General features: G+C 37.0%; 6 protein-coding genes and 1 long non-coding RNA gene across 14 annotated transcripts; 4 read left to right on the top strand and 3 right to left on the bottom strand.

Moving 5' to 3' along the window:
- Nucleotides 1-1,122: 1,122 nt before the first annotated feature.
- LOC124185859 (60S ribosomal protein L39) lies at nucleotides 1,123-2,033 on the top strand. Its single transcript, XM_046577041.1, has 3 exons — nucleotides 1,123-1,182; nucleotides 1,302-1,405; nucleotides 1,905-2,033. The coding sequence occupies exons 1-3, from the start codon at nucleotides 1,180-1,182 to the stop codon at nucleotides 1,951-1,953; spliced, it is 156 nt and encodes a 51-aa protein (XP_046432997.1). The 5' UTR covers nucleotides 1,123-1,179; the 3' UTR covers nucleotides 1,954-2,033.
- Nucleotides 2,034-2,138: 105 nt separating this feature from the next.
- On the bottom strand, nucleotides 2,139-3,466 carry LOC124185858 (39S ribosomal protein L22, mitochondrial). Of its 2 annotated transcripts, none has more exons than XM_046577039.1 (4): nucleotides 3,386-3,466; nucleotides 2,898-3,116; nucleotides 2,582-2,795; nucleotides 2,139-2,436 (listed from the first exon to the last, which is right to left on the bottom strand). In XM_046577039.1, exons 1-4 carry the CDS (start codon nucleotides 3,449-3,451, stop codon nucleotides 2,216-2,218), a joined length of 720 nt encoding a protein of 239 aa, XP_046432995.1. In that variant the 5' UTR covers nucleotides 3,452-3,466; the 3' UTR covers nucleotides 2,139-2,215. The 2 variants fall into 2 exon arrangements, with proteins under 2 accessions (XP_046432995.1, XP_046432996.1); XM_046577040.1 differs by having other exon boundaries at nucleotides 3,214-3,465.
- On the bottom strand, nucleotides 2,974-6,036 carry LOC124185857 (WD repeat domain phosphoinositide-interacting protein 4-like). Of its 2 annotated transcripts, XM_046577038.1 has the most exons (8): nucleotides 5,830-6,036; nucleotides 5,480-5,747; nucleotides 5,156-5,396; nucleotides 4,782-4,930; nucleotides 4,579-4,680; nucleotides 4,259-4,377; nucleotides 4,054-4,187; nucleotides 2,974-3,130 (listed from the first exon to the last, which is right to left on the bottom strand). In XM_046577038.1, exons 1-7 carry the CDS (start codon nucleotides 5,876-5,878, stop codon nucleotides 4,081-4,083), a joined length of 1,035 nt encoding a protein of 344 aa, XP_046432994.1. In that variant the 5' UTR covers nucleotides 5,879-6,036; the 3' UTR covers nucleotides 2,974-3,130; nucleotides 4,054-4,080. The 2 variants fall into 2 exon arrangements, with proteins under 2 accessions (XP_046432994.1, XP_046432993.1); XM_046577037.1 differs by lacking the exon at nucleotides 2,974-3,130 and having other exon boundaries at nucleotides 3,711-4,187.
- A 91-nt stretch (nucleotides 6,037-6,127) lies between these two features.
- Nucleotides 6,128-11,380, top strand: LOC124185854 (mediator of RNA polymerase II transcription subunit 25). Of its 5 annotated transcripts, none has more exons than XM_046577030.1 (15): nucleotides 6,128-6,477; nucleotides 6,600-6,803; nucleotides 6,954-6,999; nucleotides 7,242-7,366; nucleotides 7,472-7,691; nucleotides 7,847-8,453; nucleotides 8,576-9,003; nucleotides 9,308-9,489; nucleotides 9,608-9,770; nucleotides 9,848-10,039; nucleotides 10,128-10,307; nucleotides 10,468-10,656; nucleotides 10,721-10,780; nucleotides 10,919-11,041; nucleotides 11,126-11,380. In XM_046577030.1, exons 2-15 carry the CDS (start codon nucleotides 6,682-6,684, stop codon nucleotides 11,264-11,266), a joined length of 2,778 nt encoding a protein of 925 aa, XP_046432986.1. In that variant the 5' UTR covers nucleotides 6,128-6,477; nucleotides 6,600-6,681; the 3' UTR covers nucleotides 11,267-11,380. The 5 variants fall into 5 exon arrangements, with proteins under 5 accessions (XP_046432986.1, XP_046432988.1, XP_046432987.1 ...); XM_046577032.1 differs by having other exon boundaries at nucleotides 6,128-6,503; nucleotides 8,000-8,453; XM_046577031.1 differs by having other exon boundaries at nucleotides 6,128-6,503; nucleotides 11,129-11,380.
- A 1,146-nt stretch (nucleotides 11,381-12,526) lies between these two features.
- On the top strand, nucleotides 12,527-18,636 carry LOC124185853 (phosphoribosylformylglycinamidine synthase). The gene is made up of 19 exons (XM_046577028.1): nucleotides 12,527-12,896; nucleotides 12,985-13,126; nucleotides 13,203-13,353; nucleotides 13,447-13,837; nucleotides 13,897-14,009; nucleotides 14,108-14,368; nucleotides 14,470-14,543; nucleotides 14,648-14,804; nucleotides 14,880-15,226; nucleotides 15,350-15,586; nucleotides 15,747-15,872; nucleotides 15,960-16,187; nucleotides 16,297-16,495; nucleotides 16,618-16,883; nucleotides 16,968-17,184; nucleotides 17,256-17,435; nucleotides 17,515-17,679; nucleotides 17,767-18,045; nucleotides 18,142-18,636. The coding sequence occupies exons 1-19, from the start codon at nucleotides 12,631-12,633 to the stop codon at nucleotides 18,312-18,314; spliced, it is 3,972 nt and encodes a 1,323-aa protein (XP_046432984.1). The 5' UTR covers nucleotides 12,527-12,630; the 3' UTR covers nucleotides 18,315-18,636.
- LOC124185856 lies at nucleotides 18,291-20,878 on the bottom strand. Of its 2 annotated transcripts, XM_046577034.1 has the most exons (8): nucleotides 20,532-20,877; nucleotides 20,119-20,371; nucleotides 19,859-19,987; nucleotides 19,673-19,778; nucleotides 19,463-19,592; nucleotides 19,189-19,333; nucleotides 18,960-19,088; nucleotides 18,291-18,874 (listed from the first exon to the last, which is right to left on the bottom strand). In XM_046577034.1, the coding sequence occupies exons 1-8, from the start codon at nucleotides 20,643-20,645 to the stop codon at nucleotides 18,678-18,680; spliced, it is 1,203 nt and encodes a 400-aa protein (XP_046432990.1). In that variant the 5' UTR covers nucleotides 20,646-20,877; the 3' UTR covers nucleotides 18,291-18,677. The 2 variants fall into 2 exon arrangements, with proteins under 2 accessions (XP_046432990.1, XP_046432992.1); XM_046577036.1 differs by lacking the exon at nucleotides 19,859-19,987 and having other exon boundaries at nucleotides 20,532-20,878.
- A 3,257-nt stretch (nucleotides 20,879-24,135) lies between these two features.
- On the top strand, nucleotides 24,136-24,827 carry LOC124185123. The gene is made up of 3 exons (XR_006871342.1): nucleotides 24,136-24,247; nucleotides 24,495-24,576; nucleotides 24,755-24,827. It is a non-coding gene; the product is annotated as an uncharacterized LOC124185123 (long non-coding RNA).
- Nucleotides 24,828-27,812: the final 2,985 nt, after the last annotated feature.

The raw sequence follows: 27,812 nt of genomic DNA, 5'->3' as shown, positions 1-27,812 counted from the left end.
TAAGATAAACTCACAATCAGTGCAGAGTCATTGATTTCTGCAATATCCGAAATATATCCTTATCATCTCTTTGAATAATTATTCTGGAAATTACATTCAGTTTTGTCAAAATGTTTGCTTGACTTCTACTGAAATTTTAAATTCGCATTCACCGTTATTTTTTCTTCCAATTTCGGTATTTCTCACCTTTTTTCATATCTTTGAAAAGTCCGAATTTACTTACATTCTGACGGAAGTTATGCAGTTATTCATATGGAATAATTTTGTGCTACGTCACCAATCATACGAATACTGTTTTTGATTATTTATATTTTGTTTACTGAGGATGGTTTATTAAGCGAAGTCGAATTAGTTCTATATGCAAAATAACTCGACAAAACATTCAATAACTGCATATTGCGCAATCTTTTATCGAATATTAGATTCCGAATTGGAAACAATAGTGATGTCAAAGGTCAATCACCTGCAGATGAAACCCCTAATTTAAGTTAACCCGCAACGCTGCACACTTCCGCTAAACAAAATAAAAAATGCATCACATGTCGGTGGCAAATAATCAGTTGCATCGTCATACTCAACGTATTTTACAAAAGATCAGGCAAAATAACTGGAATACATACTTATCGGGACTCAGGAAGCGAGATTTTTTGTTCTATTCTCGAAAATTTCTTACTTTCTAAAGTGACAATGAGAAACAATGCAATAAGTTCCGTCAATAGCCGTCCGCGGCTGCACTAGTCGGATAGTACAATCCAGCATTTCACGATATAACTATCGAATTGACTTTGTTTCACGGGATGAAATTTTAGTTGCTAAAAAAGAATTGCTCAGCGCTGTTTCTAGGTTTGAATATATGGCACCTTGGTTTCGATGCTAAGTTTTCAAACATGCTTAGTTTCGTGTTGGTAAGGTTGAAATGAACGGAGAAATGGTAAATCGAGCAACTAATTATTTTTTAATCGAACGAGTCCTAAAAAATAATACATCTTCAGGTTTTATTTGATTAATTAATGATTTTTCTTACATCGCGAAAATTATCGTAGTTGGTGTAAATTACAAAATGACAATACATTTGACTAGCGTAGGTAACGAAAGAACGGCGCTGCGAGCTGTGAACCTGCTTGCGTCCATTTTGCTCAATGCTCTTCCGTTTTGCGTTTTGTTGGAGGTACTGACAACATGGTAGGTTATTTTCTCCGTGAAGAAAATCGTAATGATACCGTGACATCCCGCGTTTTAATATGCCAAGTGTATTCTAGTTGTATTGCCAAGTGTTTAACAGAGTGTTTTTTATGTTTCAGTCGGCACACAAAACCTTTATCGTCAAGCGAAAGCTTGCTAAAAAATTGAAGCAGAACCGGCCCATTCCGCAATGGGTCAGAATGCGAACAGGCAACACAATTCGGTGAGTCAATTTTCATTTTAGCAGTTAAGCTTAATGCCCACGTATTTCCTCAAAGTTATACGTATCTAATTATATTCCAAATTGACTCCTAATCTGATGTTAAACATTGGGGCAACTTGAGTTGACAGTTTTCTCGTTCAACGTTTTGTGGTTAGAATACAACTTCAATTTCCGCCATACATGTGTGCGCATGTCAATTCTAATATATTTCAAATATGATTTTATTTGTCTATCCGTTAATGGATATACGTGTCACCAATGTGACCGTTTGAAATACTGTTCCGCAAATTCTCCCTTTTATGATCATGTGATACATGTCATCATAGAGTGCAAACAATGCGTTTGTAATTGTAATTTTCGTTAGCTAATGCAACACTCACAGTTTCTTAAGTTGTTGTAAGTTGTATTCGACGATCTTTACCCAAATGTTTGGATAAAGTAGTTACTAGGAACTCAACACACACATAATTGTGACTTGTAAACATGTTTCTGATTACAGATACAATGCAAAGAGGCGTCATTGGAGGAGAACAAAGTTGAAGCTGTAAACTGGAGCATCAATCTTGGCCATCGATTTCTATGGATCAACATGATTGTGTCACTTTAAATAAACAAAACTCTAAATCCAGTTCTTTGTCAATCTGATTATCTGCCTTTACAAGTCATAAAGTAAATGAAAAGAATATTATTGAAGTGAGTTCTTAGCTACCAAAAACATTACAAAGCTCTTGTATCAGTGTAAAGAAATTTTCTTTATTATTACGAATTACATAGGTTCTATACTGATTGATGATAAATTTGCGTTTGAATTCATAGAGACGACGTGATCTTGCGCTGTCTCATTTGTGTTAGCCAGTCATCGAGCATTTCTTGCTTGCTTTTGGGTGCCGGAAGATAATAATTTTCAGGTGGTTTTCCCTCTTCCAATCTAACGTAATAATGACAATATCTGTAGTGTACCATACCTGGACGCCCTTTGGCATGTCTTCGAAGACCCTTGTACACCATACCTTTGCCAACAAAGGATTCAGCTGAAAAAAATTTATAGTATATAATTAGAAATTTCTATACGCGTAACTTCATTGAAAATGAAGTGAACTAGTAACCTTGCTTTTCAAAGGTTTTGTCAATCACTACCTTCTAGTGCAGTATTAAGCATATTCCATAAATACTCACCAACCCACAGATTACTTTTGAATTCAACATTGTGTTGTTCCACAGCCATCTGCTGTGCTTCAAGAATAGTTTCCTTTGCAGCTGCAGCTCCTTTTTTCAAAACGAAACTCAGTTGCTTTATAGCCTCATCAACTGTCATTCCCCTAACAAGTACAGCTACGTACCACATTTTTTTAGGAGGGTACTTGATGTTTGACTTCATGTGACAAACAAACTAGATTGGAAACAAAAATAATACAAAGAAAATAGAAGAGCGTAAATTATTGAAAGCTGGTACTACAAGCTAGTTTTTGATTGTTTATCCATTCGTACTCACTGCTTTTCTCGGTTCTTCGTCGAGAGCTTGAGGGGGGTAGATCTTTTTGTTATACTGTAGCCAGTGCGGAATTTTGAATGAATCATCAGCCTTTGCTGCAGTTGTATGAAAATCATTGGGAAATGTTGCGCCAGTTATTCTACTAACATCAAGTAGAATGACTTGTTTATTGATTGATCTTGTGGCTGCACCAAGCCACCGAGTGCACATCCTGAGCCCCTGCATTATGCAAGCTATGGATTTTGAGAAATTTGAATAACAAGAAATTAGTTGGTATCGAATGAAATATCTTTCAGGGATAGAACTAGTAATTTACTACGTAGAAAGAGTCTGAGGATACTAGCATCACAGACATAACCTATAAATTAAAACCGAAACCATCGAATCCTGATTTTCGTCTCTAACTTACGTCGTAATATTTTGACCTCGGCGCTAATGCTCAATATTTTTATCCTGGATTTTTAAATAATAGAATTCTACCGTCTTACAGCGATTAAATACAACTTTGAGCAGACGACAGCCCAAGACGAAACAGCTCTTTTTTTGTTCGCCATCCACTGTCTAAAGTATAAGTATATATATATACATACATATATATATATATATACACATACACACACACACACACACTGACTTCATAGTTCTTAATTTGGCCTTAGTGAGGCGTTGATAATTTCAAAGTATCATCGCGAAGTATGCTACATTCGAGCAACATAACCTAAAAGATTCTCTAGCATTAGTATCGATGTTAAATTTGTGTCAGACAAAATGGTTAGACTGACAGGCAAGTCGTACGTAGTTTTTATAACCGGATTTGTAGGATTGCTAGCTATGGCTGTTTATCCTGCATTGATATCTCCAATGATTAATCCAGAACCGTATAGTGAGTTTACATCTCTATGGAGTAACGATGTGTTAAAATATACATTAAACAATTTTTTTTTACCTTTTCAGAGAAAAATCGAGAAGCGATACTTCCTCAACTGAAAACGAAATAACCATAGAACCATCTGATATACCATGGAATGCAAAAAGAGACGAAAAAGTGTGCCTTGTCTACACATGAATTCCACCAGTTTACGAATGTGTTGAATGATGTGCGCATATTAGAGCGTGAAAATAATTCTTATATTTATAGTAGTTAATATGTATGTACATGTTATGTAAGTAGGTGAGTTGATAATTAAAAATCGTCATCACAGACATCCAGAAAAACATCAAACGCTTCTCGATTGCAGTTACCATCGGATGTGAAAACGTACTTGTGAAAGGTACCATCCAAGCACACAGCTGTAACCAGTAAAAGTGATTAGGTTTATTTAAACATTTGACAAATAGATTCTACTTTATAAAATAATTACCAATTACGGAACTTCGAGAGCCAAATGCACAGACACAAGCACACTCAGGTGGGACTGTAAACGTAGCTAATGCCCATTGACTTTCTACATAATTGCCTAAGAAACCGATGCTCGAGAAGCTAAAAAAAAAAGTTTTCAATAATCAACAGCGCTAACAAGATATTGAAACTTACAAGTAAAGTATTAGAAGGAGTATCACCTTACAAAGCATTTGATGCGGGAAATAATTTTTCAAGGGAAATTTTAGATTTTAGATCATAGTTCAAGTGATCAAAATTTTATGACTGGCCTACTATTATAGCAAATAGATAACTACATACGTTGATCTGCGGTTCAGGTGCGTGTCCTTCAACGCAAATATGTGCACAGTCCCCTTGTCGCTCGATACGCACAAGAATTCAGAATCCCTGCTGAAGTTTATACTGAAAAAATGGCAATTTTGCCGTTATTAAGATTTATTCTCCTGAATGGAATATTCTTTAGTGTAAATATGTATAACTAAAATACTCTTTTAATGCTTTACCAATACAGAGTAGCAGGATCCGCACCTCTCCTCAATGCGACCAAGAGATGTCTGCGAACACTGTCCCAAACTCTGACGATGGTACCTTGCTCCGAAGCTGTTGCTATCATTGTACCACTAGCATTTACTGCCAAGCAGGCAAGGGCACCCTATTGTCATTTCCAATTATTATTCATTTAAAGATACTACGATAAGTGCAAGTAAAATTATGATTCCAAAAATTGTTCGAAAGATTTAGAAGCTACTTGCTGCCAATCCTATGTACCAATACCAGCAAATACAGGTTGTAAACATATCAAGTTTGCTTTACTGTTACGAGGCATAACTATGCCTTAAGATAAATATGTTAATTCTAATTACTTGGTGATTTTTACCTGGTGAGCAACGAGAGTTGCCGGTGTGCTAGAACTTCCTGCGTCAGTAGCAGCTAAATCGACTAGATGAACGCTGCCCAACTTGTGCCCAGGGAAAACAAGCAGTTGTTTTTGAGCTGTGGCAAGCGTTGCAACCTCAACCAAACCCTTGGGATTTTCCCTAGTTTCTAAAGTCAGCAGCCTTCTGGTTGGTGCAGGGAATGAGAATACATGAATTTCCCGTTGCAGTGCAACAATCAGCCTGTGAAGATAAAACTGAGTAAACAACTGCAAAACCTGAAGTGAATTAGTTCAGGGACAGATTGAAGACGAAATTTTGTTTACTTGTCCCTCCTTAATCTGACTGCTTTAACTGTACTGGTGAAAGTTATCTCAAGGACAAATTTTTTGGCCAAATCATCATAGATGAGAACTGTATTGTCTGCAAATTTGGGCCTGGTTCCACCACCGACAACTGCTACAATATTTGTTCTCCATAGCATTTCACCCATTCCAATACTTCCCATCAGCTCGTTGTCAAAATGAGCTTTTTCCACAAGTGGTTCTACATTATAGACCCTCATCCCGGTCTCCATGCAGCAGGTAAAACATCCTGAAGATTTTTGCAGATGAAGAACGGGGATGCAAAGTAAAAACTCTTTGTTATTCTCGCGATAAACAATAGCAATACGCACCTTGGTCTTGATTAAACCTTAGGCTAATTACTCCTCGATTTGCAGCCATGTTATTCTGCTGTGATACTGCTCAACACGGCCAGTGACAGCAGCAATTTTTTAATTCCCTGACGATGTTTCAAGCCCTCTTGCTCCATACGACTTCCTCATGTCAGAGGGTCATTTCCTTTTAAAACGCAAAACAAACGCCATCAGATCAGCTGTTGTACCGTAGACAAAGCAAGAGCAGACAAAAATCAAGCTGTCCAACGTGACGGCACTCAAAAATCTAAAGTCTATTTATGCTGATCGTAAAACACGACACATCAGCCAATCATCAACGTTTGATAATTTCTGCATTTGTAGCTACTGGTAAACACAGAGTAAACACCAGTTAAATAAACGATACTGAAGCCGTCAAAAGATCCATAACCCTATCTCTTGATATTTTATATCCCGCAAGGTAATTTTCTGCATGTAATTCATAGAATTGGCACATCCCTGAAAGGATATAGCCATACGGTAGAACAAGTTTTATCCAAAGCATATTTCAGTGCTATACATTGGCCATATCTGTCTTTTTTCATCTCAAATTTTCCAAGATTCCAGATTAATAGCTCTGACACGACCGTTTTAGTGTTTTTTATTGGATACGTTGACAGTATACAGGCAGGTTACTTGTTTTTGAAAAGAAGGTAATTTATTTGTCAACTTGTCATATTTTTCTTACTCTAATTTTGACTGATAGCAACTTATCGATTGACGTACTAACTTTTTTCAATTCATTATAGGAGGAATATTTTGAAGAATTTGTATTGAGTATCGTGTTTCCGCTCCCAATTAGTTTAAGTACAATACATGGAGTAATTTATCATGGTGGCTGGTCCTTCTGAGCATGGGATGCAAGCTGATGTGATATTCGTCATCGAGGGTACAGCTGTCAATGGAGCTTACCTTCATGATATCAAGACCAATTATCTTATGCCAACATTGGAGTAAGTTTATGTATTTAAATTTCTATGAGATAATTTAATTAAATAAAATATCTACGAATAGTGAGAAAATGGAACAATATGTAAAATACATAAAAATAGCAAAGTTAGTGCTGAATTTATTATTCAAATTATGAAATAATTTTTTTTCAGATATTTCAATCAAGGAAGTATAGAGGATCGAGAATATGTCTCTGAGGTGAGAATACCACTGTTTTTGTACTACAGAGGTCTCAACAATTCTATAGCAATAATTATATAATTTGCAAACTATAGAAAGTGATGCTTTTTTGTTAGAGTAGGAACTGTAACAATATATTTCTTCTAAGATATTTCTCTTAGCCTAAATTACAAAATATTTCGAATGCAAATATCGTACTTGATTTATAAATCTAATTTTCTTGACGCACACTAACTTACAACAATATCTTCTTGTCACAGAATAGCACAACACTTTATGGAGTGGTGGTTTACCATGCAGCCGACTGTTTGCCTGCACCCTGCACTGGAACATTTGGGCCATATTCAAACCCTCACAAGCTTTCACTTATGTTGGACAAACTTGAGTAAGTCCATATTGCAATAGTATGTCATACCATAAAAAACCACTACAAAAATAAAAATTTGGAATTTTTTATGTAATTACTACATTGTGTTTTGCTTTGTAATAGAATGGTAGGTGGAAAAGGTGAATCTCACGCGAATATTGGTGAAGGATTGGCAACTGCGTTACAATGTTTCGAAGACTTGCAACTGCGTAGAGAACCTAATACTGCTTCTCAAAAACATTGTATTTTAGTTTGTAATTCCCCCCCGTATCAAACAGTTGTCCAGGAATCGTACAAATTCTCTGGACACACCGTGGAACAGTTGGCAGCAATTTTTCAAGAGGTAAGAGATTTCGATTTATAGCTGATGAAATGGTTAGCAATTTGAAAGATTATTCACACCTTTGTAGACGTGAATTATGTAATTGAATTCCAGTAATTTTTTTAATTGAATTATGACATGGTGACATTCTCGTAAATTTTGTATTTTACTTGCAGAGGAACATCAACCTCTCAATAATATCTCCAAGAAAAATACCAACGCTATTTAAACTGTTTGAAAAAGCTGGTGGTGATTTGCAGTCATCACAGACAAAAAACTATGCTAAGGATCTAAGGCACGTTGTTCTCTTAAGAAATTATAATCTCAAGGAACGACCTGTCAGTCCAATGGGAGCAACTGGGCATCTCGCACCTGGTAATCCGGTGCAAATACCTCCGAGTCCCTTACAGAGTAATGACAGTCCAAATCCGAATCAGCCACAACAGAATCTTCCCCAACCCACTCAGCAACAAACTGGTGCATTTAGAAACCAAGCGCCTCAAAATATTACCTCAGTTAATCAGCAAACTGCTCCTCCAATGTCTGCTCCTCTCATGGCCGGCCGTGGAAACTTCAATCCACAAATTACAGCTCCACCTAACTATCATCCCAACTTAATGGGTCCTAGACGTTGGATTATGCCTTCACAACAACGACCTCCGTTTATTGCATCTGGAGCCACAGCTCAATCAAATTCTCAAGGAAGTGCACTTATTGCCCAGCTAACACAACCACCTTCTGTCTTGGGACCAGGTGTCAATCAATTTGGACAGCGTATGGACGGTAAGATTGAATTTTATAATAAATTTTTCTCATCAAGAAAGTCAATGTTCATCAATCATCTAGCTTGACTGTATCTAGGATTCTACCCAGACGATGGAACTTACTGTTTTTCAATGTTGTAGGAAATACAAATGTCATGACAAATGCTTCTCAGCAACAGCAACAACAACAGCAGCAACAGCAACAACAGCAGCAGCAGCAGCAACAGCAGCAGCAGCAGCAGCAGCAGCAGCAGCAGCAGCAACAACAACAACAACAACAACAGCAACAGCAGCAACAGCAGCAGCAGCAGCAACAGCAACACCAACAGCAGCAACAACAATTACGTTTTACTTTGATGCAGCACCAACAAAATCAGCAACCAAGTCCCCAGCAAACAACAGCAATGAGTATGCAAGGACAAGCGGTGCAAGGTCAAGCTGGACAACAATTAATGGTATCTGGTGTGAGCCAGTCTCTTCCTGCACAAGCGCAGCAGACTACTCCAGCTTCTCAAGCTTCTGCTTCGGTGTCCTCTGTACCTTCGCAAGTGTCGCATAGCCAACCACAAGTCAGTTTATCCAGAAAACTTTATGGATGTAGCAAATCATTATTTCACTCCATATTTATCATAATATCACTCAAATGGCCTCACTTCAGACTCAATCCTTGTAACTATGCAGTCCGGGTTATTTGTGGATTAATGAGAAAATCTAAGTAACCCACAAATTTTCATGAAGAAAATGTATCTATTATTTACATTTACTGACATTTTCAGTTTGAGTTAAAACTATATTATTCGTACAATATCATGAATAATGAGTGCATCAATGTTTGAATAATGTAAAATAATTATTTTTGTTCATCGTCTCAAGGGAAACGTTGCTGGAGGACCTGTGGCTGGTCAACAAATGGCACCTAGCAGAGAGCGTCATACGATCTGGCAGGGTGTTCTGGAATGGCTTGAAAAAGCTAAAAATCCCACAGATACGCAGAAACTCACTAGACACGTTCCATGTCAAGTATCAGCCAACTCTAAAGACGGTGAACCAGAATTGTAAGTTTCGATTGATTTAAAATTTTAATTCTGGTTGAAATTCAGAAGATACAATAATGCATTAAAGAAAAGTTATCTTGAAATCGTAAAAATTTGAATTTTCTATCTGTGCTCGCAGAAAGGCAGATTCTTGGCCACAAAAGCTGATCATGCAGTTGATGCCTAAACAGCTGATTGGTAATATTGGAGGAGCTTATTTGAAAAATTCCAAATCTGTTCTCTTTCACCCAACACCTTGCGAGGCTCTCGAGGGCTTAACGAAAGTTATGAGCACTGGTTTTGTACGTATAATCCAAAAATGTTTTTTGAATCCATATCTTGCAAAAGTTACTTTTAGTAATTATAAAAAATCTTGTAGGCCGGCTGTGTGCATTTCACGTCCGTACCATCTCCGGCAGCTTGTGATATAAAAGTGCTTATTCTTTTATATACTGCTGAGAAAAGAGCATACCTTGGATTTATTCCTAATGATCAAGCTGCGTTTGTAGATCGTCTACGTAAAGTAATACAACATCAGAAAACTACCCAAGCATTAATGAGACAAGGGCAGGTAAGTTGACGGTGCATATAATTGGTGCGGTAGATAGTAAATAAACATCAAACTAAAGAGATTTTATTAAAAAAAAAAATGACTGCAGGGAGGAAATGTATCTGGCAACAATTTGCCAGCAATTACTGCGGGTATATCACCAGGTGGGATTCTTACAAACGCTATGGCTATGGGGGGAGGTCAAATAACACAAAATGTTGTTCCCAGTACCGGACCACAACAAACGTTAGGCAATTCGAGTGGGCCACAGGGGCAAATAAATATGCCGGTAAATGTAGTGCCAGTAACCAAAATACTGTATTATTTTGTTTTTTTTTTTAATAAAATGCCGACTTAATGACAACTTTTTCCACTTATTGTATACGAATGGTGATTGTCAGTGCTCAATCAAATTGGAAACGTGATTTTTGACATTGCTTTACTCGTAGGGCGGTGGATTATCTGGACCTCAACCAGTAGGCCAAGGACCTGGTGGTATGATGGGACAACAAAGACCGCAGTACGATACCTTAGAACTGGCTAGGCAACAGAACCTTATGAAAATAAAACAGTTGCAGCAAACTTTGGAGGCCGCGCAGCAACAAGAAGCCCAATATCAATCCCAGCTAGAAGTCAATGTACATATCTGTAACGTAATTTGCACAAGACAAATCGACTTATGTATAACTTTTGTTGAAACAGATTCAAAGGAACTTAGAAGTGGCACAACAACAAGAAATGCAGTTCAAGCAGCAACTTGAGGTAAAAGAGTGGGAATTACTTCTGTCATACAGATTATTCTTTTCCTACAATCATTGTACTAAAAATTAGTAATCCACTACATGCACTACATCAACCTATAATAACATTTGAAATTGATCATGTTGTGCATATATTTAGGCACAACAAGCCCAAAGAACTCTTAATTCTGGTGGCGGAATGGCCGGTCAACAACCTAATGCACAGAGGATGATGCGCCCTGTAATGGCAAACAGTCCTGGTCTCCGAAATTTGCTCCAGCAGGTGAAAATTTCGGACTATTTTTCGACAGATAAATTAGTTCATGAACTGAGAGAGGGTGGTGAATACATCTTCCTTATGTTTCAGCAGCAGCCGCAATACAGACAAGTACCTGGAATGCAACAGCAAATGGTTGGTCCAAGAGGTATGCCAACAAGGCCTATGGTACCAGGGAATCCGCAAACTCAACAATTTGATGAAATCTCTAATTACGATTTTATTGGCTAATTATCTTGATACGGCGTCATATTCCTAATTTCATACGCTATACCTAAGTCGTAAATAAATGATTGATGACATTTTACTGTACAATAAAAAAGAGAAACATGGATCGAAATTCAACATGACAACAATATTTTTAATATACGTATACAATTATTACTTTATTCATTGATAACCATTTCTTATTTTAAATACTGTCTATTCCTAAACAATGCTTCATAGAATTATAGTAATTAATGATGATGGACTAGGACTCTGTCACTAATCCCATGCACTTCCTGTCCAGTGTACAGGAATGAAAAATTTTAGGTTATATCGTTGATCTCATCTTTGCCCGCATATCGCCCTACGTCAATCTAAATTTGACGAGCTGAGTAATTGTAGTAAGTTCAATAGTGTTCATACATTATACAGAGTATCGCAAAGGACGAAGATATGTAATAAGAAAGATAGCGTTAAGCGTTTGAAACAGCATTTAGTTTCAATGCATATGCATGCATATGTATATATACATGCATACATACGTACGGTTTGTACTGTGACGGTGCTTCATTTGTAAATCGATGGTATGATAACAAATTCGCGAGTATATTTATCACCGTATTTCAGCACAAACAGTTTCGTACCAGCAATTCAAATAATTATTAACAGACACCGATTTTAATGCATAATTGGCAATGATGACCACGTGGTGGCCATGTGCGTTGACAAACACCTGTTCATGTCACCTGTTGCGCCGCCCGTTGATCTATCAAATTCTAAATTAATATTTGGCACATCTAATAGGTGGCTTCTTAATTTCTAAATACTCTGAAAATTAATGATGTTATTCAAATCGAATGCTGGTATATTCAAAAAAATTATAATATTTGCCGAGTTTTAATTACTAGTGAAATTTTCTTTCTTATTCAGGCAAGTGTAAACACCTCTCAGCTTTGTGATGAAACTATTTTCAACCTGATCTGTGCTCATATACGAAAAAAACATTCATCCAGACAGATTCAATATTGGATAGTAATACCCAGGAGTAAAAGTATTATGCCTATCTTCGTTGTATCTTTTTTTCGATTATGTCACTTTAAAAGAGCACAAAAAAGAATTCATAACTCTTCTACTCTGACATCAATACTGCGTCATATCTGTTATTTGTTGTACTTCATGAGTTTTAATAGATAACGATTACCACGATGACATGCGATGACCCCCGTGCTATTGCACAGTTCATCCCGGGGGGTCTTAAATTATTCAAGATTAACGTCAGTAAAGATTGAGCTGTGTCTAAGTGCTACAGATCATTGTTTAAACTTACGTACTGAGCTTTTGATCATATTTCTTTTTCACATCTACTTTTACAGTCGTAAGTTAAAGACATGGCGATACTGAGATTCTACAAAATTCCCGGCCTTCAGTCAGGGCAACGAAACAACAAACTGAACATCCTGAAAGAAATCTCAAGTTCGGTTCATGACTTGGAAACTGAAACTTGCTACAACATTGAACTTACACAGGAGCTTAGTCAGGATGAGATTTCCAGACTAAAATGGATTTTGGGCTCTCCTTTTTGGCCAGATAACCTATGGAGTACCTCTACCTTGATCCAGGATCCTCAGACTCTACTTATAGAAATTGGCCCTAGGTTTGTACAATTTATGGTTTCCAACATGAATTCTCAGTAAAATGTGCATGAAATGATGGTGATTTGAATGTGTTTTTTAAAACTTTAGGCTGAATTTCTCCACTGCGTTTTCGAGCAATGCTGTATCGATATGCAAATCAGTTCAGCTGAGCAAAGTGAGAAGATTAGAAGTTTCGACGAGATATCTTGTTAAGCTTACATCAATGCTAAATGAAGAAACAGTGTCTGCAGTACGTATATAAAATTAATTGTCCTTTAAAATTGTTGTTCCATATGGACTTCTTAATTATTGTTTCTTCCAATCAGATAGTTGATGCGATGCACGATAAAATGACTGAGTGCAGGTACCTGAAACCAATAGAAACATTTGATCACGGTATCAAGCCAAAAAACTGGTATGAGGTTGATATTCTCAAGTTTGGGAGAAAAGCCTTAGAGGACGTGAACTCAGAGCTGGGTAAGACAGACAGGCCAATTCTGAAGAGCCCAACTAGAAAATCGTACTTAAAATTTTGCTGCCTATATTTTACATTTGTTTTTTAATCATCAGGTTTGGCTTTTGACGACTGGGATTTGGACTTCTATGCAGATCTGTTTGGTTCTAAGTTGAAACGTAATCCAACAAGCGTAGAGTGCTTCGACCTTGCACAATCTAACAGTGAGCACAGTCGCCATTGGTTTTTCAAAGGCGAGATGGTGGTGGATGGTGAAATGCAGAAAGAGTCTCTGATCGACATGATTATCGACACGCAGAATTACTCAAACTCAAATAACGTCATCAAATTCAGTGATAATAGTAGCGCAATCAAGGGTTTCAACTTACGTACCCTTCGCCCAGATAAAACCCATGAGGCTAGCCCTTTCCGTGTTGACGACGTTAACCAGCACATAATATTCACTGCCGAAACACATAATTTTCCAACTGGCGTTGCTCCGTTTAGGTAAAGACTTTTTTTCATACATAAATAAAAAAGCAAGCTTATCTATGGGCAAATTACAGCGGGGCCACAACTGGTACTGGAGGACGATTGCGAGATATTCAAGGTGTTGGGAGAGGCGGGTATTATATTGCGGGTACCGCAGGATATTGTGTTGGAAATCTTCACATTCCAGGTAAAATTTTGGACATTATTTCAATTGAATTGATCTAACTTAATATTGTTTTGAGGGAGTTGATTTTAACCAGCTAAGAAATTTGTGTATTTTCATAGGCTATGATTTGCCTTGGGAAGAAAAGGATGTCTTGTATCCTGGGAATTTTGCTCGCCCATTGGAAATTATAATAGAAGCTAGTAACGGCGCTTCCGATTATGGTAATAAATTTGGAGAACCAGTAATATCTGGGTTTGCCCGTTCATTTGGGCTAGTTGAGGCTGAGGGTGGTCGTCGAGAATGGATTAAGCCTATCATGTTTAGCGGTGGGTTGGGTTCTATGGAAGCTAACATGACGAAGAAATTGCCACCTGCAAAAGGTAAAATCACTGAAACACCTAATTTATTCTCAGACAAGTTTGTGTCAAAAATTTAGTATTTCTAGTGAATTACTTTTTTCAATTAATAAACTTTCTTCCAGGGATGCAAGTTATTAAAATTGGAGGCCCCGTATACAGAATTGGTGTTGGAGGTGGATCCGCAAGCTCTGTTGAGGTATATTCTGACTAGTGTTTATAATTTTGCAAAGAAATCGGTTTAGTGTTACAATTCTCATGAGATATATGTATTCGCTGATATTGAAAATATTGTTTAAACAGGTCCAGGGTGACAACAAGTCAGAATTGGACTTTGGTGCAGTACAACGAGGAGATGCAGAGATGGAGCAAAAGCTGAATCGCCTTGTACGGGCCTGTATGGAAATGGGAAACAATAATCCAATATTGAGCATACACGATCAAGGAGCTGGAGGAAACGGTTTGTGAAAATTTCACTGAATGAATTTAGTGATCACACTGCAGCAAAATTTTGATATAAGCTACCAATTTGCAGGAAATGTATTAAAGGAATTGGTAGAACCAGCAGGCGCTGTAATATTTTCTAAGAAATTTGATCTAGGAGATCCAAGCATAAGTACTCTTGAATTGTGGGGTGCAGAGTATCAAGAAAATGATGCTATATTATGCAAACCAGAAGACGTTAGTTTGTTGAAAAAAATTGCGACACGTGAACGGTGTCCTATTAATTTTGTTGGTACAGTTACCGGAACTGGTAAAATAGTACTATCAGAGGAAGACAACTGCGACGCATCGAAATATCTCAACGGGGAGGTAAATGAAAATGTTAGGCATCCTGTGGATCTGGAACTCGAGCTTGTATTGGGCAAAATGCCAAAGAAGGTATATATGTGAAATGAATACTTGTTCTCCAATGAGAATATTGTTCATTTTCCTTGGTTGACTTGTTAATTACAAATAACATGAAACGATATTCATTTGTTACAAATATTTGTATATCTACAGATGTTCAATCTTAACAAACACCAAGTAACTTCTATGCCAATCACTTTACCTGTTGGCTTGAGTATCGAAGCTGCATTGGATCGAGTCTTAAGATTACCCTCCGTTGCAAGTAAACGGTATTTGACCAATAAAGTTGATCGTTGCGTAACTGGTTTGATTGCGCAACAGCAGTGCGTAGGTCCACTTCACACCCCTCTAGCTGATGTGGCTGTTACAGCACTTTCACATTTCTCCACAGTAAGTATAGAAAGCGATTCAATTGATATAAATAATGGATATAATACATATATAAAACGTGTTATTACTAAAATTAAATATATGTATATATATATATGACTTGACTTATTAAATATATATACTTAATTTTAGCAATAACACGTTTTCCTACTCATTTCAGGTCGGCTCTGCAACAGCCATAGGAGAACAGCCAATAAAAGGCCTCGTTGATGCAGCTGCTGGTGCAAGAATGACAGTTGCGGAATCTCTGACTAATCTTGTATTTGCTCGCATATCAGAACTCGCAGTAAGTTTCTGACTAGAGGTTCATGATCATGAGTCATAAAAATTTAAATACCAAAGACCGGGTTTTGAATTGTCATTTCTTTTACAGGATGTTAAATGCAGTGGTAATTGGATGTGGGCTGCCAAGTTGCCTGGCGAAGGTGCAGCGTTATATGAAGCCTGTGTTGCTATGTGCTCTATGATGAAGGAATTGGGGATAGCTGTTGATGGGGGTAAAGATTCTCTGAGCATGGCTGCGCGAATCGGAAAAGACGTAGTCAAGGCACCAGGAACACTAGTTGTTTCATCCTACGCACCATGTCCTGACATAAGACAGGTCAGACAAGTTTTACACATAATATTTAGGTAGTTTTATTGTTTTTTCTGAAGCTCATTGATTTACTTATTGCGTTTATTGTTGTACAAGACTTGCTTTTCATTCGCAGGTTATTACTCCTGACTTAAAGGGTCCATCTATTAAAATAAACGGAGCCCTAGTTTTTGTAGATTTATCTGCTGGAAAGAGTCGTATAGGCGGCACAGCTTTAGCTCAAGTTTATAAACAAATTGGTAACAGCTGCCCAGATTTCGAAGATGCGGTAACTTTCAAGAATGCATTTAATGCCATACAGAATTTAATAAAAGGTAAGAAGAGGTTATATGTGAATTTTCAAATATCCAAGTGTTTCTCATTTGGTGATAGCAGGATGCTAACACATTTTAATTAGTGAATTGGTTATCCTAAATTTAATTCAAAATCTTTTCAGATCGCAAGCTCATGTCAGGTCACGATGTAAGTGATGGTGGTTTAATTACTTGTTTATTGGAGATGAGTTTCGCTGGAATATCTGGTATAGACGTAAATATCAATCACAAATCAGGCTCCCCGATTGATGTTCTATTTTCTGAGGAGCTGGGCTGGATTTTGGAAGTTGATCCCATAAATGTTGATCATGTTATGAAAGTTTTCAAACGCGATAATGTTCCAGCTTATATTATTGGAAACTCAAAGGATTTCGGCCTACAATCGAAAGTAAGTATATAACACAAACAAGTCTCCCAAGATTATTTTATCGCATCATTAGTGTTGCAAACTCTCTGTTGAAACATTTTCCAGGTATCTGTATCAGTCAACGATAATATTGTACTCAGTTCATCGGTATTTCCTCTTATGGAAATTTGGGAGGAAACAAGTTATAGATTGGAACTACGACAAACTAACATAGCTTGTGCTGAAGAAGAATTTCTCAGGCTTTCGATGAGGAGTTCACCGGCTTACAAACTCACATTCGACCCTGCAGTTAGTCCAATTATTACTCAAAAGCATATGGCATGTAAGTACGTGGTTTACCAATAAAACTCTGTATCCTTAAATCAATCTCACAAATAATTTTGAATTTTACAGCTCCGTTTAAAGTTGCTGTGATACGCGAAGAAGGCTCAAACGGGGACCGAGAAATGTCCGCGTCTCTGATACAAGCTGGTTTCGAAGTTTGGGATGTGGTCATGCAAGATCTTTTGAATAATCAGCTAACACTGGACACATTCAGAGGTGTCATATTCCCGGGTGGTTTCAGTTATGCTGGTGAGTTTTAAGAACAGAATAAAAAACGTAACTGTTTTCCTAATCAGGATATTTCATAATTTCATTGTATACGTTGCAGACGTGCTTGGGTCGGCTAAAGGCTGGGCAGCAAGCCTTTTGTTCCATCCTACTCTAAAGACACAACTACAAAAATTTGTTGATCGCAAAAATACTTTCAGTTTAGGTGTATGCAATGGATGTCAACTAATGAGCTTGCTAGGATGGATAGGCTGTCTAGAAAATGGTAGGTGTGGTATAAATATGAGTGATACAACTTTACGAATACAGTGTGAATGTTTCATCAATGATTACAATTGAAACCTGATTATAGATGATGGAATCCCAGACGTTGTATTGGATCACAATAACTCTGAAAGGTTTGAGTGCCGATGGAGTACAGTAAAAATTGAAAATTCTCCATCCATCATGTTGCAAGGAATGGAAGGCAGTGTGTTTGGAGTTTGGGTAGCTCACGGCGAGGGAAGGTTCACATTCCGAAATCAACAAATTTTCAGAAAAATAAAGGAACATAAATGTGTAGCTATCAGGTACACGGATGATCAAGGTATCGCAACTGAACAATATCCACAAAATCCGAATGGCAGTATTGGTAAGATTTAAAGACTGAATAACAACTTATACTTTCATTTATTGAAACATCCAGTCTTCTCTCAATGGTATAAATTTAATTTGACTAATTTCGCAGAGGGAATAGCTGGAGTTTGTTCGCTCAATGGAAGGCATTTAGCTATGATGCCTCATCCAGAGAGGTGCACTCAAATGTGGCAATGGCCATGGGCTCCAGTCTCCTGGATGCAGAAGCAATCACCGTGGAAACGTATTTTTCAAAATGCCTATGCTTGGTGTCAGTCGGTCTAAATTGATACTAGGTATGTTATCTTGCAATTAGAGGAGTAAGATCTGTGTATATTATTGATAGGGCTGTTTGTAGACCAAATTTTCGTTATCAAGACTCGAATACATTATTTCTTTTTCGCGCAACTTAATAAGTAGCAACGAAACAGTTAATAAATGCTGGCAGTTCTATTAAAATATGTATTATCTCCACTTTAAAAACCTGCTGATAAATGAGGTAAGAATATATGGTATACTGAGTATAAAATAGATTAAATCTATTGACCAACTTAGAGTGAATAATAAGTGTGCGAATTTCATAAATATATAATTTCGTTTGATTCAATGGTGAAGTTTAATCACATTTCCGGTGAATATCACAGATAATCAGCTCGGATCGTATAATTGTACTATGTTTATTTTCTCAGTGGTGGCGGCGATTAAATATTGCTTGTTGAGCCGATCCATTATATCTAACGCAATTATAGCTTGATTAGCGACTACAATTGATTTGGAGTTCTTAGGACAAAAGTCCCAAGTAGTTAGTAACTCAGCATTATTGACGTAGTACATGTGAACAGAACCTGCAAGATTAAATTTACATTCTGTAAAACTGTCAAATTCTCTAGCAAAACTTTATTACTTTTTTTGTTTTAATTATGCACATACCAGAGTCTAATCCTAGAACCAGTACATCGGCATAGAAAAGTAATGCAGTTGGTGTTCCATGAAGTTTTGATAGAATTTCGTACATTACCCAGGGCTGACTGTTTACAGAGATCCCCAAAAAACCGTTCACTAAAAGTAAAAGGGGACAATGTAGGATTGAAACATGAACTTCATGCAAAGCGAAATAAACGGTACAGACATGAACTTTTCTAGAGCAGTAATTAGTTACTTGTAATGCACATGGCAGTCCAAGGCCTGAACACGTAGTATTTTAATACTCTATCTGCAGGAGGTTCGACGTATTCTTCCTCCATGTATGGAGTTTCATTCAGGCTTACTTTATAGTTGTAACCCAAATCTGTCCAAAGAAAAGCCTGACACAAAAAGGAAAAGCTACATTCAATTTTTTGGTCCACATTAAATAAGTCGGTTCAGCCATACATTTTTCAGCTGACCATTGAGTTTGTTTTTAATTTCTATTAAGAATTGAGCAAGTGCTGCACCTCTTCACCATCAGCTACTAAAGCAACAATAGTGCCATAGAGTTCTAGGAAATCGTAAGATCTTTCAGTACACTTGTTACGGATGATTAGCTTGTTTTTCATTGTGATCAAAACACATCCATGGGTCGTACTGAAAAATCAAGAGTACCATAATAATAGAGATTGTTTTAATGAGATGTTTTTCATCTGTTTACTTTTCACATACTTTACCTTATTAATCTTCCATATCGAGGAGTTGAAATTACTTTTTTTAATAGAATATCCCATAACATCACTCTATACATATTTGAAGCAGAGATAGCAGCTATCCGTTTGTCTGTAAGCATACAAAACAGAAAACAAAGATAAAAAACTACAAAAAAAAAATCGATAGCGTATATGAATGTGATTCTCTACCATCCCGTAAAAATTGTACATTGGATACATGTTCCATTTGGTCAGCAATAAAAATTGGCTCAACTATGGATCTCTCAATGTCATAGAAAGCAATGAATCCTTCCGAGCTACCGACGGCTAGCAGACTTTCTATACAGAAAAATAGTTGATTAACAAATGGGGTGTAAGATTTTTGATGTGAGGCTTGATCACTTGCTATCGAGAAAAATACAGAAGGCCAAACAAAATTTTTAGTTGAGTATTTGTTATTGTAGTCATACCTGACACAGCAAGACAAGTAATTTGTACCAATGGTAGACGGATAAAAAATGGTTCGAATTGTGCAGTGGAAACATTGAATTCGTTTATTTTATGCCATTTCATCCATGTCCTGTACATCGATAGCCACTTTAAATTATCTTTTGACTCGTGAAAATCAGTCCAGCTAATGTTTGGATAAAGTTTTTGTGCGATAGATCTACGGAGGTGGATGGATATTTCATTTTGGCATTTATTTTGCCACATGTTTGTATCCTGAAACATGAATGAAATACCGGCCAAGCAACTGTTGATCAAGTGATGAGACTAATGCTTAAGTATATACATTTTCTTTGTTTGTCAATAATTAGTATAGTCATAGATTAATAACAATAACTGGATGCGGGTGCATGCTAATTGCGTAAATAGAACCTACCCTTGAAAGTCGAGTGATAACGTTATTCCATGTTTTGCATACGTAGCGAAAATTAATGATGTCAGTACCGTGTGAATATTTGAAGAAAATCTCCAATATTTCAATGGGAAACATTGCATTCAAGTTTTTGGTCAACAATTCACTTGCTCCAATGAAACTCCACTCGCTGCTTGTTTCCCTCGATTTTAAATCCCAATTTCAAATTACTCATACATACGCAGGTATGCGTGCGTAGCTTAACGCAGTGTAAACACTGATCATAGAGATCAGTGAGTGTAAACAATAGTAACTACATCCGTTCGAGCGGTTCAATCGTGCGACGACAACCATGAGCTATACAGTTCTATAAGTGACGAGTGTGTACTTGTACAGACAATACAAGTGTCCTTGAGTCCGGAAAACGAGAGTTGCAGGCGGTTTTGAAGCAGGATTATTAATAAGAGATTTGACCGCAAGGCGTACCTTTAACGGTAGTCGAACGGGTTGTGATCCGCTTGTACGACTGTGCGCTCATTTGGTTTCTTAATACGTACAGGTATATATATTTCTAATAATCCAATTATTGGATTCATATAATTATTACTCAATCATTTCTCGTAATAATATTAAATCAGTTGTGCAGCGTTGGATGCACGGAAAGATAATAATACTTATTGTTAGTCTTACTATTATGGTAAGTAAATACTCAGTGTAAGGTTAAATGAATATGCAGAATCGTGAAACAATTTCGTCGGGCATGTTGTGACCTTTTTGTCCTGATGTTCGTTTGTTTTCCTCGCATTTGAAAAGAACTAACTGTAACGATCATCAGATGTTCTCGCACAATACCATTACCTTTTACGAGTGGTTAATACTTCGAATATTATTGCAGAATCACTGCTAACAAGTGTTCAGTAAATCAGTGAAAATATTCATTCAATTCGTGAAGTTTTATTTTCGTGATGTGCATTTACATGGTGAAAAGATATCATATCTTCAGTCAATGCCATGCGTAATATCAGCTCTACCATGTGTACCATGACGACGTAGTTATTTTTCGGTCGAGTTACTAAACATCCCCCCTGAGTAAAAATGTAAATAAATTAAAAGAAACGGTTCAATACCTTATAAAGCGTGTGCCAAACTAACCACGGTTTTTGCCCCTAATCAAAATCGGTATTATGCGTCGTATTTCAATGAGAAAATCTATCTTAAAAGGTTTGTAAAAATGACTTCAAGACAGCATGAATTTGATATCGAATGTTTAATATAACCAGAAAAATAAGCTTTTTGCAACGGGATTCTACAATAATGATTCATGCCCTTGATAATGTTAGGCAGTTCCTACTTAATTTTTTTCTGAAAACCAAGCAAGAAAGTGACTAAAAATTCTGCAAAAATCACAAACCGTTATTATGAAATCTACATATCCAAATATCTGGTTCTGTAAATTTATATACATAAACATAGTAGTGTACAGACACGTTGCCGATAGCTTCATCTTTCTAAGTTACAATCCTGTATTGTTACATTGAAAAAACACAATGTTTGCAATTTTTTTTCTCTCATTTTGCCTTTATTTTTACGCAAATTCTATTAAGCCAAAATTCGTTAGAAAGGTGAAATTTACGCCTGACGCCGCGTGCTACGGAAACTCTCTAAACACGTGAACGAATCGTGCGCAGCTTCGCGTGTATAAAAAACGTGACGGAGGAGTAAGAGAGAGAAAGAGAGAGGTATGTGTGTTCCAAGCGGTACCGAGATATTCCATCTCTCTCGCTCTACACCTCATTGGTGATACGTTTCCGCTCAGCCAATCAAATACAGAGTGACAGAAACCGAGTAAGAGATTTACTTTCGAGCGATACGCGACGTTACTGCGTCAGTCGCTTCGGAGCCGTCGAGGCGCGAGCACGTCCGTAGTCGGTTCAGAATTCAAATTGCGTTGTTCAGGCTGTGTCTGTACGTTATTCGATAAATGTATTTTCATCGTACGCATCTGTGAATAATACACGAAGTGCAGCGTGTGGCTGATAGAAAATGAGTTAGTGAAATGAAAAAATCCTGCGAACATCGAAGGTGAGTTTCGTGTCTCGAGTTTTCATTGTTTTGTGTAACTTTATCATTTACCGATGTCGTGTTTTGTCTCTCTGTGGCGGGAGTCGGTTGTTTATCAATTGTTTGGCTGATTTTTGCTAAATGCGTATTTGAGTTGTTGGCAAGTTTGTTCAATCGGTCTAGGACAGCTAGTTGCAGCACAGAAAGTGAGAGTGAGCGTGGAATCGAGTATTATTACGATGCAGATTCTTGGATTATAGCTTTATAGTTTTCTAGATAGGTTATTGATAGATTACTATTATTTTCGGGCAGACATTAAATACTCGAGCGCTTTGTGGCAAGGATATGTCCTGATAATCATCTGTTGCGTTTTTATTTCTTATGTTCTGATAAAACTGACATAGCAAAACGTGACATTCGTTTCAGTATGTATCTCGGATCTTGGTTCACGCGGATTGCGTCTTTAACTTGGACACGTTTGTAAAATGTTATTATTACGCATTTGTTATTGCGTGATTCGTTTTGTCGTCGTTCCTAGTAGGTGAAAAAAAAAATGATCGAAACGTTACTTGAAAGTGAAAGCCTTATTATTTACGTGTAGCTCTGCTAGCGAAACAATTGAATAACAATCCTCGGTGCATGTTCATCACCGCAAATATTTCTGTGGATTAAAAATGAGCGATTTCATCCGTTTCCAAATTTCTTCCTGAGGATCGATATTGCGATCCTTTATTCCGTAATTACGATATTTATTACCATGTAACAAAAGTTGATGCATTAATCGGCGTTGATAATTGTTTCGAAATTTCGGGTAAAGGTAAATCGTTGATGGTTGATTATTCCTCGTACCTATTATGATTTTGAATAACTATGCTGTATTTTAAATGCTATTTAAATCGATTTTGAAGTTACATTTTACTAACAAAATATTGTGTTATCATATCTGATTACAGAAACAAATTGCACCAAGGTTGATCGGCGTTAGTGATTATATGGATTCCAAGACTCTGTCAACGAAACTTCGAAGACATCATTTGGTAGTGAAATTTATGAGTTTATTGCAGAAAAGCAACAGGTATAAAACCATCCAAGTCATTGTTTACTTGATTATGTAATCGATAACATTTTCCAAGGCTTGGCATAATACATAGCACACTGACATTGAATGTATTTAGACCCACAGTATATAGATGTTGAAAGTGGAGTATTAACAAAATTTTTTCGTCTTTTATCTCATTACAGTTAAACTGCACCAAGATTAATCCAGGTTAGTGAGCATCTGAATTGTGACTGTAGCGATGAGTTGGAAAACAAAATGCAGAAGGTCACAACATTGTGGAAAAATGAAAAACAGGTATATGTACATTCTAAATCATTCTTGATTATACTATTGAGCTACTTTTACTGTTTTGTGAAATTTATATTTAGGATCAAATTTATTGCTATTCAGTTTTTGATCATGTCTTATAAGATAGGTTTTAAATTTTTAGTAGTGCGTGTATTGATTTGAAAAATAAAACACTAGTGAAATGTCATTTCTTATCTGATTACAGGGACAGACTACAGTGCAGCATGCTTGACCACATTTAGCACTGATCTGAAATGGAGTAACCCGATCAACCGATTTTTGAGAACGCAGTGAAAACTAGAATAACCCCTACAGTGAATTAAACTTGAAGGTATATAATGGATATGATTTTTAATCTCAGTGTTGCTTTGGATCGTGAATGATTTTCTGAATTGATTCGACACTTGCGCTTATTGTATATGCATTATATTATTAATTTCTCCAATTCATTTAAATTTATCAGAAATTACTGAAATATTATGGAATGAAAAATTGTTTTGACACAGACGGATTGTAGTGACATGAAATCTGATCCAATTATATTGTGTGAGTAATGTGCTGTTATATTTCTATTGCAGTGTAAATAGTGCGTCGCTTCACCATGCAACCTTGGACACTACGAGAACTACTACATGTAAAGTGTGGAGCAACCCGGAGGAGGTAAGAATATTTATTTTGACAATTGTTTGATAATTCTAGATGGTACATTTTAAAGCCAATTTTTTTTTGCGCAACATGTGGTGAAAAAATATGGACGTAAAAGACATTAATAATTAATTTGAGAACTGAAGATCCAATTTGTTAAATTAATACGAGTTTTCGTTGTTGTTTTTTCCAGAGATGAGCAGAGACATCCGAGTAACTTCTCCACTACTCGGCAACGTTGGTGAGTTTGCATGTGTTTAGGTTACAGGTATTACCTTGGGTCTCCTTTGTCACGTGGCGTGGCGGTAACAATTGTTCACAAATCTTCGATTTCTTAGCCCCGTGGGTAGGCTCATTCGCGGTCGCAACGGTGCTTGTTTTCAATCTCGTTATTTTTTATTTTTAATCTTCTTTACCACAGCTGACTTAAAGTTAGAAATTATGCACGTTGCCAAACGCGGAATGAGCATCGCGACAGGTAACCATCGCTTACTCGACATTCGCGAGCCGAATTTTGTTCAGCTACTGATAGAATGATCGATGTTTGAATTTACCTGTGATGTCGTTTAAGTGGTGGATTCACCTGAGGTTTCAACATATTCCAACGATTATTTAATCATATTCACATGATTGTTTGATTTCAAAGTCTGGCATAACATAACGTAGTAAAATTGCATGTTGTATCTTGAATCATTTTCAACTGCTCAACAGCCAGCAAGTATCGATCAACTGTAGGTTTAGCTCGCCTAGAAAAATGCTGATTCGCATACAGGATGTTCCTAATCTACTTTATAAAATGTTGGTGTACCGATATTCCGCCAGCAATCGTTGAAATAACACATACAACAATATCACGACATTGCAGCTGGCGGACTGAGTTACAAAAACATTTTGCTCCCTACAGGTAATCAACGAAAAAGTAAGTCACAGTGACCACGGCGCGAATGAGAAGGGATGACGTGTGTTGGAAAGAATGGAAAATCGCATAGATCGAATATAGGTAACCGGGTAGGTAGGTGGACGTTTTGGGATCCGTCGCGGGGCTTATGCATGTGTGTGTGAGTCTTTCGTTTCAACATTTACGTTGGGTGGTTCCGTTGGGGATCAGGCGAGGGTAGGAAGGTCGCGTCCTGCCGCGATGTTATTTACTTTTGTAATCCACAGCGTCAAACGATCACAGTAATTCTTCTCTAGAAACACATAAAAATAACTCGGCTTAAGAGTCTCCGGACCATTTGTAAGCTTTTAATTTTAACGAGGTTCAATTTCTCAAATTTTGTCACTGGGCACATTTTTCGATTGTTATTCAATTGACCTCTGTGATCGTCTGAATGGGCAAAATGTATCTCTGGATCATCTATCGCGTTCCGTGGTACGCTAGATGGGGAGAGATACTGAGCTCGAAGACGTCGCGTCGAAGAGGACCGCCGACCGTCACGCCACACCCTAATGCATGAGCTTTTTCACCCCAACCTCCCTCCCGCATTTGATTCGCATCTGAGAACAACAATCCGCATCGCAATGTGTCGGATTCAAAAAGACGCAGATGCGGATTGTGTTTCTACAGAGTTTACCGCATTTCCTAGATGTTTAAGATTTTTTAATCAGTCGCGCCTTTTTGCGCGTAGATTAATCATGCGAATCGAACGATCGCGCCCGTTGCGCGTCGATTTCGCAAACGGTATATAAAAAAGTAAAGTACTCTTGATGTCCTGAGTCATCTCCAGCACTTCAATCAATTTTGCCACAAATAACCAAGCTCTAAGTTTCACCGCATCTTTTATGCGTCGATTTGAAACTTTTCGGTTCTGACAGAAAGCGCGGCTTTTGCAAGCCAGCGCTCCACGCGCGGGAATAAAAATTTTATGGTATTTAGTGATAATGAAGATTCTTGGCGTAAATATTCATAAAATACATATAAGGCGTACAGAAGTACTTATTTTACGGATCTTATGATTCTCTGTTTTTTGTAACGAAATCAAATTTTTTTACAAGTTCACTGAGAAATACCGCGAGCCCAGTAAAATAGAATATTGTTATCAATAATCCTTGATCCAAAACTGTTATTGATTCTGTAAAAATACATTTTGGTATCATCAATAGAAATATTCGTGTTAATAACTCTTGCTGCGAATATGTTAAGTTGGGCTCGACATAGTGTTTGTCGGTGAACGCACTTTTGTGACTGTGCTAATTGTAACTTTGTCTGTTTCAGCTCATCACCCCTTTTGTGTGTTTCAGTTAATCAATGATTTTGTCTGTTTCAGCTAATCGAAATTTTTTTCTTTTTCAGCTAATCAAGCTTTTTGTCTGTTTTAAGCTAATCGAACCTTTCGTCTGTTTCAGCTAATCAAGCTTTTTGTCTGTTTCAGATAATCAAACCTTTTGTCTGTTTCAGTTAATCAAACCTTTTGTCTGTTTCAGCTAATCAAATCTTGTATTTTGAAATTTTTCTCTTGTTTCACTAATTATAGTTTTTTTCATATGTAAACTATTATCTTTTTTGTCTGTTTCAACATGTTTCTAATTATATTCTCATCTGTTCCAGGTTACTGAGTTTCGTTGACTTCACCAAAAATCAACATTCTATTACTTAGGTTTTTGTCTGGTTTAGGTCAATTTTTTGTTTCCTTCGTTATACACAAATTTAGCGAGGGAATTCACAATCATCGTGATTAAGAAGTGTGGTCAAATTTATTCAGCTGCAGTTTTTTCTGGTTTCGCTGTCTTGTTCGATCTTTTTGGTGCTGGAGTTTCTTCTCGAGTTGGTGATGGTCCGTTAGGTAAATACCCTTTCATAGGTCGCGTTCGCTTTGTATTTCACTACAGTATCATGCAGCTCTGTGGTATTTTGGTGGTTGCGGTAATCTTCTTCGGCTTTTCTCCGTCCAATTGAAGATTTCTGCATAATCTTCCAATAGATGTATGCCAATGTCTTATAGGTATTCGTGTTTTCACTCTCAGTTTCGTTAATGTCTTGAATATTAGCCAGGTTCTTCCACAATGATAAAATCTCATACGTCGTGCGAATAAAAACCGTGTACGCAATCATCCAAAATCACCGCCGTTTGGTTATAAAATGAAAACAAGCATTCTTTATCCGTAATTAAAACAATCATCTTTCATCCATCATTAAACATTCATCTTTCATCCATCATTAAATAATCGTTCTTTATTAAGAATAAACAATTATCGAACTACATGAAATGAATAATTGCGAACAAACTGCGTATACACACGAGCAAAAAGTC

This window comes from Neodiprion fabricii, chromosome 6 (assembly GCF_021155785.1).
Source record: "Neodiprion fabricii isolate iyNeoFabr1 chromosome 6, iyNeoFabr1.1, whole genome shotgun sequence".
Classification (NCBI taxonomy): domain Eukaryota; kingdom Metazoa; phylum Arthropoda; class Insecta; order Hymenoptera; family Diprionidae; genus Neodiprion; species Neodiprion fabricii.
The sequence above is the reverse complement of the archived record's forward strand: the minus strand, read 5'-3'. Positions and strand labels throughout refer to the sequence as shown.

Coding starts and splice junctions, on each gene's coding strand:
- LOC124185859 (XM_046577041.1), top strand. Junction 1,406..1,904: donor CGAACAGGCAACACAATTCG/GTGAGTCAATTT, acceptor TTCTGATTACAG/ATACAATGCAAAGAGGCGTC.
- LOC124185858 (XM_046577039.1), bottom strand. CDS start 3,451: ATGGCGAACAAAAAAAGAGCTGTTTCGTCTTGGGCTGTCGTCTGCTCA. Junction 3,117..3,385: donor CAAAGTTGTATTTAATCGCT/GTAAGACGGTAG, acceptor TGCATAATGCAG/GGGCTCAGGATGTGCACTCG. Junction 2,437..2,581: donor CAAAAGTAATCTGTGGGTTG/GTGAGTATTTAT, acceptor AATTTTTTTCAG/CTGAATCCTTTGTTGGCAAA.
- LOC124185857 (XM_046577038.1), bottom strand. CDS start 5,878: ATGGCTGCAAATCGAGGAGTAATTAGCCTAAGGTTTAATCAAGACCAA. Junction 4,378..4,578: donor CACCTGAACCGCAGATCAAC/GTATGTAGTTAT, acceptor TTTTTTTTTTAG/CTTCTCGAGCATCGGTTTCT. Junction 4,188..4,258: donor CTCTCGAAGTTCCGTAATTG/GTAATTATTTTA, acceptor TACTGGTTACAG/CTGTGTGCTTGGATGGTACC.
- LOC124185854 (XM_046577030.1), top strand. CDS start 6,682: ATGGTGGCTGGTCCTTCTGAGCATGGGATGCAAGCTGATGTGATATTC. Junction 7,692..7,846: donor TGGCAGCAATTTTTCAAGAG/GTAAGAGATTTC, acceptor TTTTACTTGCAG/AGGAACATCAACCTCTCAAT. Junction 9,490..9,607: donor AAAGACGGTGAACCAGAATT/GTAAGTTTCGAT, acceptor CTGTGCTCGCAG/AAAGGCAGATTCTTGGCCAC.
- LOC124185853 (XM_046577028.1), top strand. CDS start 12,631: ATGGCGATACTGAGATTCTACAAAATTCCCGGCCTTCAGTCAGGGCAA. Junction 14,544..14,647: donor GATCCGCAAGCTCTGTTGAG/GTATATTCTGAC, acceptor TTGTTTAAACAG/GTCCAGGGTGACAACAAGTC. Junction 15,227..15,349: donor TGGGCAAAATGCCAAAGAAG/GTATATATGTGA, acceptor GTATATCTACAG/ATGTTCAATCTTAACAAACA.
- LOC124185856 (XM_046577034.1), bottom strand. CDS start 20,645: ATGTTTCCCATTGAAATATTGGAGATTTTCTTCAAATATTCACACGGT. Junction 19,334..19,462: donor TAGTAGCTGATGGTGAAGAG/GTGCAGCACTTG, acceptor TTTTTGTGTCAG/GCTTTTCTTTGGACAGATTT. Junction 19,089..19,188: donor GACTGCCATGTGCATTACAA/GTAACTAATTAC, acceptor TTTTACTTTTAG/TGAACGGTTTTTTGGGGATC.